Source organism: Dendrobates tinctorius, unplaced genomic scaffold (genome assembly GCF_039654945.1).
Source record: "Dendrobates tinctorius isolate UK_male_01 unplaced genomic scaffold, ASM3965494v1 ptg000250l, whole genome shotgun sequence".
In the NCBI taxonomy this organism is placed as follows: Eukaryota; Metazoa; Chordata; class Amphibia; order Anura; family Dendrobatidae; genus Dendrobates; species Dendrobates tinctorius.
The window spans coordinates 52,035,988-52,048,356 of record NW_027361917.1 but is presented as its reverse complement, the minus strand read 5'-3'; the positions used below and the strand labels follow the sequence as shown (position 1 = coordinate 52,048,356).

General features: G+C 42.2%; 1 protein-coding gene across 1 annotated transcript in view; it reads left to right on the top strand.

The window, feature by feature from the left end:
- The window catches only part of SYNE1 (spectrin repeat containing nuclear envelope protein 1), a 591,877-nt gene that overhangs the window by 192,697 nt on the left and 386,811 nt on the right, over positions 1 to 12,369 (top strand). Inside the window, exons 25-28 of the mRNA XM_073557690.1 lie at positions 4,233 to 4,341; positions 9,125 to 9,289; positions 10,451 to 10,618; positions 11,840 to 12,016. Coding sequence (XP_073413791.1) covers positions 4,233 to 4,341; positions 9,125 to 9,289; positions 10,451 to 10,618; positions 11,840 to 12,016 — 619 coding nt within the window. The remainder of the gene's footprint in view (positions 1 to 4,232; positions 4,342 to 9,124; positions 9,290 to 10,450; positions 10,619 to 11,839; positions 12,017 to 12,369) is intronic.

The window sequence follows — 12,369 nt, the reverse complement described above, 5'->3', positions numbered from 1 at the left end:
CACCTCCTGAGCCTCGGCAATCTCAGCCTCAATCTCTGTCGTGATGGCAGATACCACCACACCCTTTTGGAGAATAGGCACCGGCTCTTCACATAACTCTCCACCAGGAAAACACCTGGATAAAGCGTCTGCCTTAACATTCTTCGACCCAGGTCGATAGGTAACAATGAAGTTGAACCGGGTGAAGAATAATGCCCAGCGAGCCTGTCTGGAGGACAGGCGCTTAGCAGATTCTAAATAAAGCAAATTCTTATGGTCGGTTATCACAGTAATCTGATGAACAGCCCCCTCCAAAAAGTGTCGCCACTCCTCAAATGCCAATTTGATGGCCAATAGTTCCCTGTTGCCAATATCATAATTACGCTCCGCAGGCGACAGCTTCTTGGAGAAGAAGGCACACGGATGCAACTTGGCCCAAGAAGGGCCCTGAGACAGTACAGCCCCCACTCTAACCTCCGACGCATCCACCTCCACGACAAACGGTAAGGAGACATCGGGCTGCACCAGAATGGGCGCTGAGGCAAAACTATTCTTGAGGAATTCAAACGCCTGTACCGCAGGCTCAGACCAGTCAGAAAAGTCGGTACCCTTCTTAGTCATGTCAGTCAGTGGTTTGGCAATCATAGAGAAGTTCTTAATAAATTTCCTATAGTAATTGGAGAAGCCAAGAAATTGCTGAAGCGCCTTAAGATTATCAGGCCGATCCCAATGTAGTACCGCCTGCACCTTTGCGGTGTCCATCTTAAAACCTGATGCGGAGATTATATAACCCAAGAACGGTAGCTCCTGTACGAAAAACACACATTTTTCAAGCTTAACATAGAGCCTGTTCTCTCTGAGCAACTGCAGAACCTGTCTAACATGCTCTATATGTGTATCATGGTCGCGAGAGAAAATGAGGATGTCGTCAAGATAAATTATAACAAACCTCCCCAACAACTGAGAGAAGACATCATTAATGAAGTGTTGAAAGACCGCCGGTGCCATAGTCAACCCAAACGGCATTACCAAACTCTCAAAGTGACCCTCAGGGGTATTGAACGCTGTCTTCCACTCATCCCCCTGACGGACTCTTATAAGATTGTACGCCCCCCTGAGGTCCAGTTTGGAGAACCACCTGGCACCAACCACTTGGTTGAATAAATCGGGTATAAGTGGCATAGGGTAAGGATCACGGACCGTAATCTGGTTGAGTTCTCTGAAATCCAGACACGGGCGTAAACCGCCATCCTTCTTTTTAACAAAGAAGAAGCCAGCAGCCAGAGGAGAAGAGGAAGGTCTAATATGACCCTTGCTCAGGCTATCCGCAATGTATTCCTTGAGAGCTAGCCTCTCGGGACCTGAGATATTAAACATTCTAGCTTTAGGTAACTTGGCCCCTGGTTTCAACCTAATAGCACAGTCATAGGGGCGATGCGGTGGTAGTTCCGAACAACCCTTCTCAGAAAATACATCCGCATAATCCAGCAACGGCTCCGGGATACTGGGGGTCAAAGCGGAAATACATGTAGCCAGGCACCTCTCCTGACACTCCCTGCTCCACTGAATTATGTCCTGGGTCTTCCAATCAATAACAGGATTATGCATTGACAACCATGGAAAGCCCAGAACCATCTGAGCCGGTAAGTTACTAAGCACCTTACAAGTTACCCGCTCTGAGTGTAATACTCCGATGTGGAGTTGTATATCCAACACACACTCTGTGATCTCCCCTTGAGACAACGGGGAAGCATTGATGGTAACCACCCGGATGGGGTTCGGCAATTTCTCCACCGGAAATCCCGCTGTATGCGCGAACCTCTCATCAATGAGATTGGCAGCTGAGCCACTATCAATAAATACTGTAATAGAGAGCATTTGCCCCCCAAGTACCACCCTAGCAGGGAGCATACACTGGGAAACCATGACGGAGGATACACAAAGGCTCAGACTAGACTCCTCCAAACCCTCTGAGCCTATCAGTTTTCCGACGGCGCGCCCTTCTTAGGTACCAGGGGGCAAGCGTTAATAAAATGTCCTCCTTTGCCACAAAAAAAACAGAGCCCCTGCCTTCTGTGCCAAGGACGTTTAGGCTTGTTACTCGGTGACTGTGCTATACCAGCGATCTGCATGGGTTCCACGGATTCACCTGCGGCAACCTCACCGACCACTCCCCCACCTCCCGGAGGCAACGAAACCAGCGCCCCCTGACGGAGACGTCGGTCTATGCGTACTACAAGTGCCATCGCAGCCTCCAGAGAGGCGGGAGTCTCGTACATTAGGAGAGTCTGTTTAACCTTTCCAGAAACCCCATGCAAAAATTGACTTTTAAGCGCAGGGTCATTCCACTGCGTGTCCACCGCCCAGCGCCGGAATTCCGTGCAGTAATCCTCAGCTGGTCGATCACCCTGAAGCAGTGAGCGTATCTTAGACTCTGCTAAGTTTAATCTATCCGGATCGTCATAGATCAAACCCAGAGCAGAGAAAAAAAAATCTACAGATTCAAATGCCTGTGAGTCTGAAGGGAGTGAAAAGGCCCAGGCCTGTGGGTCACCACTCAGCAAAGAAATCACCAAGCCCACGCGTTGAGCCTCATTACCTGAGGAATGTGGACGCATACGGAAATACAATTTGCATGATTCACGAAACACCGTGAACTTACCACGATCACCAGCAAATCGTTCAGGAAGGGGAAACTTGGGCTCAGCTGCCCTGGCTGCAGCCTCAGCAGGTACTGCCGGAGCTGACAGGCCTTGTTGCTGGACCGCCCCCCTGAGTTCAGTGACCTGTATGGATAGAGCCTCCAGCTGCTTGGTTAGGGAAAGTATAGGATCCATAGTAAGTAACCCCTATATTCCCTATCTATACCTTTTTTTTCTTCTCACTTTATTATTTGGGCCGACTATAATGTCATGGTATGCCTAGGTTACTTTAGGCAAAAACCCCGGGACCCCTGCGATGTCCCTCAGACTAGGGGAACCCTGTCTGTCCCTCTACCCAGGGTTTACACTGAAGGTGTGCCTGCCTGAGCCTCCACCCTGTCCCTGTCTCCTGTCCAGCCCTAAGCTGAACCCACCACCCTCCACCCAGTGAGGGGACCAGACACCAGACCCCACAAATACGTATGGACAGGGGTAAAAGAAACACCACACAGTTAATACACAAGGGAATACAATAATGTGCAAGGGCAACCAAAAATATATATAACAGATTGGAGAAAGAACCACTGAGGGATATACTGCACCAGATATCAGACGCTCCAACACCACCAATGCTGACCGGTATTGCTAGCACTAGGCTAAAGCTATAGTCGGCGACGCCCATAGTCAGGACGAACTATTTAAAGACCAAGGGCGTGGCCCAGCCCTCAGTCAGCATGACAACCTGGTTAACCCTATCCTGACTGGAACAGAATACCCAACAGGGTATTACCGCTGTCTGCCGGACACCCTGGTGTGAACAGTGTCCGACATGACACATGCTTAGTCACGTGTCTACCCAGCGGCCAATCATAGCGCTTGCATCAGTTCATGCCAGGAGTGAATCTTTCTTTGATGTGTGTGAATTACACACTTAGTGTGGTGTTTTTCCCACACGCCCTATACTTCTGGGTTCATTTTTATTCATACTCTTAGATAGCATAGAAAAACCTGGTGACAGATTCATTTTTCAATGTAAAAATAGAACCCGGCACTCAACTTAGTGTTAAAGTTGTAGGTGATTTTATTCAGTCCCAAACAGTAGCATATACAAAACGTTTCGGTCCATACAGAAGACTTTCGTCAGTTGCTGTAGAGATATACACGAATATATTACATGTCACATATCAGCAGAAAGGGAAAACAAAAACAATCAAAAGCAAACAAAGTTTATACAGGAAAATAAACATATTTTCATATATTTCCATTTTGGAAACAGGTAAATCGAGATGGTTGTTATTAGGAAGACAAAATATCAAGGCACAGTCAAAATAGGCAGTAATAGAGATGACATACCATACTGAGAGTTATGATATATATACAATGGCCAACCACAGGATAACAATACGGAGAATGCCTATAATATAGAGTAAGTGCGTAAAATAAATAGATAAGTGTCTGAAAGAATGGACATAGTGGAAACAATGGAGACCTACCAAGAGGCTATATTGTAGTGAATTTGTTTTTTGTCTTTCATTATTTTTTTATATCCTACATTCTTATAAGATATATTATTAGTGTGGTCATGTGATCTTTCTTACATTGGTACTTTAGGCTAAAAGGGTTATCAGGTTGGCTTGTGACAAAAGATAAGCAGCTGAAACAAATCAAAAAAGAAGTAACGGAAGTTTCTCAATTTGAACAAATGAAAGCTTTATTACAGGTAATATACTTTATATTTAATGTTTTGTTACTATATAAAGTTTATTAGGTTTTGTTCTACAGTGCAGAAAGAAAAGTTGATGCATGATAACATGCAATGGCGTTAACAAGGGTGTGGCATCAACAGAACATAAGATGTGCAGAATAAAAAAGTAGGTGTCATCTGAGCATGCTCGGGGGGCTAACAGTGACTTCAGCGTGCTCCAAAAATACGGCTGTTGGACAGCCACAACACATGCATACATTGCCTAACAAACAGGTAATCCCCGAAAGTGTTGCGGCTGTCTAACTTTCATGAGACATACAACCGCGGGGACTGGATCATGTTATTCGAGCACGCCGGACACACTCTTTTGGCACCCGAGCATGCCTGGATAACACCTTACCTAAGCACATTCGCTCATCACTAATCAGTATATTTTACAGTACAGAGGTAAGTAGTACAACTATGTAACATAATAATATCTTGGAGTAGCTGCAGCCCCGCCCAATCATTAAAGGAGACTCCAGCTAGGAGTCAATTACACTTTCTTGTGCTGTGATATCCCAGTGCTTTATTATCTGAGTTAGGCCAGGGTCACACTTGTGAGAAACTCGCACGAGTCTCACGTCTAAATATCCGGCACTGCCGACGGCACTCGGACCGTAGTGCTCAGCTGCATAGAAATACATGCAGCCGCACACTCCGGTCCCGAGTGCCAGCGGGAGTGCCAGGTATTGAGACGCGGGACTCGTGCAAGTTTCTCGCAAGTGTGACCCCGGCCTTAAAGAGGACCTGTCAACTAGTGAAAAAGTATCCAGTTTTTGCTATTATTTATTTCTACTGCTTCATCTTAAAATCATTAAAAAAAAAACATCATATGGTTCCAGACACAAGGGCCTACTTATTCAGAATTCATTTGTGTAATCTTTACCAAGAGGGCGTTGCGTAAGGTTTTTTGTGGGGGAATTATCTTTAGGCTGCTTTGCATTATTATCCTGTGATCTATGTCCCCTTGCTAAAAATCTTAAAAATTATAACCATATTAAAAATGCTCATATCTAAGGAACCTTATGGCGGATTAAAAAAAAGCAACAGCAAAACAGGATCCTGGAATTCTGGAGGGAGCAATGGGAATAAAGATAGATGGAAAGATGGGCTACCTTATGACAAAAACATAAAAAGTGACAATGAAATGATTAGACTTTTCTCAAATTATACTGAGGGTGATGATTTCCCTCAATATCACAGGAACACAGGTTTTACTTTTATGAGTGAACTAAAAATCTTGTAGGATGCTCTTCTCTAGAGGATACCAATTGGGAAGGGGTTGGGGGCAGATTCCATGAAGCATCTGAAAGGAAAAGTTGACTGCCGCTCAGACCTGGCAGGATGGGGCAGTTTTGATGATTCGTCGGTTCATAGTTTATGGGAGAACTGATTGAGCTATTATTTTCATGAATAAAGAGAGTCACATACATGGTTAATTTACCAATGCTTCCCAAAGGGCAGGGAATCAGTTAAAAGCAAATCAGGAAAGTATTTAGCTCTAATCAGAAGAGTTCATTTGCAAAAGGAGGATATACGAGCTTCATGTTGAGGGTTAATCTGCAAAAGAATGATCTGGCTGCTTGTAAAGGGTTGATCTGAGCACTCCACTCCCTACTCTAGACAGATAGACCACCACATGCACCATACACTGAGGAGAACGCTGTGACAATTTATCTCAGTTGCTGTTTCCGACCTCCTCCTCCTCCTGCTGCTGCTGCACAATACACAGGAATCCATCTCTCTTTACATAACTGCACCATCATAAAGTAAGATAGCAACACAATCTCCAGTGTGCTTACATGCGGCACACTCTCAGTCTTCCCCATACACTGGTGGCTCTCAGCTCAAGCAAGAAGTCTCCAACATCTGTCAAGTTAGTTAGACATCAGTTGGACTTTGCACTTAAAGAGTAACCATCATTTCATTTTTTTTTCATAAGTCAATAATCAAAAGAAGAAAATTTGTAATGTAGCTTATTTAGATAAATCCTCTTCTTTCTACTCCTGAACTGATCATTTATTCTTGAATTTCTAAGATCACAGATAAAATCTGTCTTCGTTGAATACAGATTTTCCCATTGCTGAGATAAGAGATGACAGTTGGTGCTCATAAAGTTCTATGGAGCACTGTAACTGTTGTTTCAGTATTATTTGCAGCAGAATGTTTATGTCTGCCTCAAGCTCCTCCCTTCTCCCACTCCCCTCTCCATAGAACTTTAAACACACCAATCTCCTATCTCAGTAATGGGAAAATCTGTCTTCACTGAATTTACCCATGAATTGAGAGTGAATAATCAATCCAGGAGGAGAAAAAAAGCAGATTTCAGAAATCTGATTACTCTTTAAACCTCTCTTTTTTTAAGGGTCAGAGCTTTATTAGTAAATTAGGCAAAGCTTTTTTTTCTTTGCCAGTTACATAAATTTGAGAAATGTTTTAGATTTTAGTCTCATTTTCATAACGTTTTCCATGGGGTGATCCGTACTTTTTAAAAATCTGTTTAACAAGCCATATCTATTTTCCCTAGATATTTTACCTTTTACATCTACACCATTTTCAAGTTTCGGGAGAGAGTAGGGCAACAAGCTCATTTATACATTGATGGGTATGAGAAAAGGAATATAACATGCAAGTGAAATAAGTCATCAGTATGCCACATGGAAAGGCCATTAGTACAGATGGGTAGAAAAAAATAAAAATATCGAGGCACAATAATATAAATCAGCGAAGCGATAGGTGCAGATCATATGGTGAAAACTATGAAGTCACCTACCATATGGGCTGATTGACCAGTACCCATTTTGAGTTTGTAAAGCCTTAGCAGCCTAAACAGGTTGTCCGCTAGGTGACAATATGAGACAACTGATGGCTCAGTAAACCTATACTGAGTCACAAATACAGTGCTTTTTGCATGATAGCCCATGCAGGGATGCTGGTTCAGAGTATGTGTGTTAGGGTACCGTTACACTTAGCGATGCACCAGCGATCCCGACAACGATATGGATCGCTGGTGCATCGCTAAGTGGTCGCTAGTGAGCTGCCACACAGGCAGATCTCACCAGCGACATCGCAGGGGTCGGGGGTCGCTACTTACCTGTCAGAAGCATCGATCCTGACGTCCTCCCGCCCGCGTCCACGCGTCGCTCGTCGGCGCCACAGGAAGTGCCCGACTAGAAATGATCCAGGACGTTCTCGCGCGACCAGCGATGAGCAGCGGGGGAGCCGGTTGGAGGTAAAAGCATCACATGTAGCGATATCGCTAGCAATATCGCTGCTACGTCACAAAATCGGTGACATTACAGCGATATTGCTAGCGATATCGCTATGTATAATGGGGGCTTTAGAGTTCTCAGGTGGTAAACTCCAGAAGATGGCGAGTCTGGATTGTAGGGAGAGATTTGTCTGAAAGAATAATAAGGAGCATAAAGTCACAGTCACATGGCTGTAAAAGTCAGACCGAGATCGGACCATAATGCACGGATTGGCCGGCAGCTGTCCTGACTTGAACATGACGGCCTCATATATTTCTGTGTAGCTGTCATGCTCGGGTTGGGAGGGCTGCCGGCCAGTCCGCTCATTGCAGTCCAATCTCTGTCCTATTTATACAGCCCTCTGACTTTACTCTTAGATGAAAAAAAGCGCTCAGCTGACAATTGAGGTGAACACAAGATCTTGGGATTGCACATCAGGCAAGTTTCCTTTTCTACAGTGCTGGAGATAGAAATGTAGGGGGCACAAAGGACCACAGCCAGTACATGCTGCTATTGAACACCAAATTACTAATGAAAGTGATTTAGAAAAATAATTATAAATCAGGCTTCATCACCTTCTGTATAACTAAAGATAAACTCTAAAAAGTGAAGGCTTAAAGTGGTAAACCATCTGGAACCAGAAGCCACATGATGTAGAAGGGCCACAAAACATTAGAACCTACATACTGTACATTCTGGTTGTACTCAATTCAATTAATATTAGATAAAATAATATAAAGCAATATCTTTATTCTCCAAATATATGTATACAAAAAAAAAAAACCACAACAGAAGAACTAACTGTAAAAACACTCCATTTGGGACAATGGGTAAATTGTTTGCAGAAATCAGGCTCATGCAATTAGTGTAGTATACATAATGAGATAATATATAGCTCTCAATGAAGGTGACTCTTAAGTTATAAACACAAGATCTGATAATCTAAGGTAATCACACAAACCAACCAAATTCAAATACTATATATACAAAACAGACCTGTATCCCCTGACAAAGCAAAATGCGAAACACGTGATGGGGTACTGGACAGTGTGTTGTTTGACAGGCATGGATTATGATTGACATCCTATATCTTTGTATAAATATATTTTTAGAATAAAGATATTGGTTTGTATTATTTTGTCTTGTATTTATTTATTCATTTCACTATAATCAGAATATATATATATCTTTTATATATTTAAAATTAGTTTGTGTCAAATACATTTGTTTAAAAGGGTTAATGGGGTTGTAGGGTCACTCAGTTAAATAACCAAAAACTGCTTTGATTAGTGTAAAATAATAAAAGACCTCACCTTCTCAGTTTTCTGCCACTCCACCCTAACACTTGCTCTGGTTTTGTTGATATGTGACCACTGCAGCCAATCACCGACCTTAGTGATGATCAGTTGGTCACCACATTTTACGCGTGGTTGACTGCAGTGACCACGGCGCTTCAGATGGAGCAGTAAGTATATGCAAATCAGTCTTTGCTCTGTGATATACAGGACATCAGACGTGATACAGTAAAACAAGAAGATGAACTCGGATATCTAAAAGAAAGGCTGCGTGCACTAATAGGAGTTGCGGTTGAGACAGAAGTGAAAAAGCAAAGCGGTAATCTAACCAAAGTATCTACTGATCTGAAAGCACTGGTGGACTCTATAAGTGAGGTAAGGGGTACACTACATTAGTGCTGATGGAATGACTGTTTTTTTAAATCACTGTTTCTTACTTAGAGGGTTAAATAGAGCTGTTCTGGAAGCCTTTGGCTTCGTTCCATCCAGGACTTAGTGCAGTCTCTGCTTAGTGCGCTGCGGAACTATTGCACCGCTCTTGCTCCACCGTGTAGCAGTGCACAGAATGGGAATTTTTCTCCAAGTCTTCCTTTAGGACTCAAGTATTTGTAATGAGACTGACGTGGGCAAGCCATGCTGCATTGCTCACTGCCATGCCGCGTTGCTCACTGCCATGCTGTGTTTTTGCCGATGCCATTATATATTGTACAGTATATACCATGTTTTCTTCACTTTTTCTGGTATTATTTAAATGAAATTCGATGACCGCAAAACAACAATTCTGGCATTTCATTTTTTCCCTTGTTTTACAGCTTTTAACTTAAGCGCCAAAAAGTTTTACATTTTTATTGAATTTTTGATTTTTACAGATGCAAGGATACCACAACTGTGTAGTTATTTTTTAAGGTTTTTTTTATGTCTTTATTTTGTCTTAGGAAAAAAAAAGTTGATTCTAATTTTTTCTATTTTTAAATATAAAACATTAAATGTTTTTTTTTTTTATTCTCTCTTAGTTCAGTTGAACCTGTGAAGCGTCTGATCTCTTTTTCTAGGTGTTGCAATACAACTTTAATTTTAGCTGTCTACTGCAATTTAAGAGGTTTACAGCAGCAATCGGAGCATATGATTTGTGCTGTACATTGATAATCTATGTCAGTATGGCTTATAATCATTTTTAATAGTTTTATTCAGTCTTGTCCACATAGTCTAACTGACAGCTCCTCAGTGTCCCTCCTCCCTGCCCCTGCTGACTGCTCAGTACAAGATGCATTTCTCAGTAAGGCTAGGTGGGCTGAGATTGAACACACTTAGACTCATGAACTCTCTCATTGTTTAGCTGAACCAGTATACAGCCATTCTGACATAGATTTTCAAAGTGAGTACACCTGCCTCATCTGGTCTAAGATATTGATTTAATTGATGGAGTTTGTATTGTTGCTTTAATTTATTTTGCTATTTCCAGTGTTTCTAGGTGTAATGTTGTCTGCAGTTATTCACCAAATTGCGACTAGCTAAATGCTTCTTCTTATTTTACAGGCTAACACGATCCTGAGCACTATTGGAGATTGTGTGCAGTACAAGGCAGAAGTAAGGAGCGTGTTCAGTGAGATACTCACTAGCTCGGAAGATGTACAGTCAGAAGCTGAGAAGATACTGAACACAGAAAGCTTTGAGGAGGCCCAGGAGCTGCTTCTTATTTATGAGGTATAAATGGATATAAATAAGTGAAATCTTCACATTGTTGTTTTTTTACAATTTCTGCCCCACACCATTTCTATTAGTAATTCTACTGAACACACAGAGCATAGAGAGAGAGGATGTATTTTAAGATATTGACTGCTGCAGCTGCAGACTTGCATTAAAGGGAATCTGTCACAAGGTTTTTGCTACTCGATCTCAGAGCAAAACAGAAACAAAAACAGTCATAAGGCCCATTAGAAATAATCAGATACCAATCTTTATTAAATCAAATCAAGTGAACAAAGGACAGGAGACAGATGAGACTAAAAAAGATGGTAGGAGTTGGTAATACTACAGCATCCATAAAATGCCCTATGGTAGGTAGGCCACAGATAGTACTGGAGGTAAATGTACATAGATGGATAGATATGTAAGATCCACATAAGAATGATCATCCTAACATGTACATAAATAATAATAAACAATAATACCTCAAGGATGCAGAGACATGATCTCCCGTGGCGTACCCGCCCACCCCGACGCACGTTTCGGTCGTAATACCTTCCTCTGAGAATGTTCATTCTTATGTGGATTGCGCTTTTTGCATTTTAGTCAGCTAATAATATTAATCAGACAGGTGCCTGTGAGCATATGCAGGAGGAAACTCCACTGCTGGAGATGCTTAGTACTGGTTGTCAGGTCACAGCAGTGGAGTGTCCTACTGCACATGCTCACAGGTATCTGTCCTATGAACATTAGGGCAGGTTTCTGTCAGTGAAATAAGGTGGCGGTAATGATTACCTTACCAGACAAAACAATCGTGATTTCACACAATCATTAAAGGGTGTTAGATTAGCTGGATCTGTAGAGAGCTGCTGATTGCCAAGCGGCTGTGATCTGAAATTTGAATAATCCACTTTTTTATTTCTCCAATAAGACATTGTGGTAGAAGTAAATTTTTACAGTCAGAATGCTAAGAAAAATTCCCCAACTAAAGTTTCTCTTGCTTATTTTAGAGCTGTTCTTTGCAAACACATTTAAAGGGATATTCCGGTATAAAAATTCTGAATCCTATCAGCAGTATCCGGTGCAGAGTAAAATTCTTCAGTATTGACTTTTCCAATCGTTTCAATAGTTTCTCACATCATCACTCACCACATAGTGGGCGAAAATGTGATGTCTATAGTTTTTCATCTAAATACCGGAATATCCCTTTAAGTCACAACTTATAACATATTCTTCCAGGAAAAGATAAAGAAGATACAGTCAAAGAAGAAGGATGTGCAGCTCCAAATTGCTCAGGCCAAACAGTTACAGGCTAAGGAAGGAATGTCCAAAGATATGCACAAGGACTTTACTAAGATAGAAGCGGAATTGGACAAAGTGACAACTGCAATGGTTGAGCAGAAAGAAAGCTTAAAGGTAAGTGCACATATATCAGTGTGTGCTATAAGACAGAGGAAGAGGGGATAAAGGGATATTCCACTCGTAGCATGTCACGGTGTATCACTGGATTTGCCATCAATTGCTGGTGAACGGGGGACTCCCACCTATCTTGAAGATGAAGGAGCTGAGAGACATGGTGCTTTCTAGGGAGAAAAGGCTTCACAAGAAGATGCAGCAATTGTTGGGTTCCCAGTGATCGGACACCTATTAAGTAGTAAATTACATTATATAGTAGACATAAGCCCTTACTTTCTATGCCTGGAGTACCCTGTGTTGTCAGCTCATCACTATCAAACATTTCCAAGACACCTTTGGGGTCTGTCTTGTTG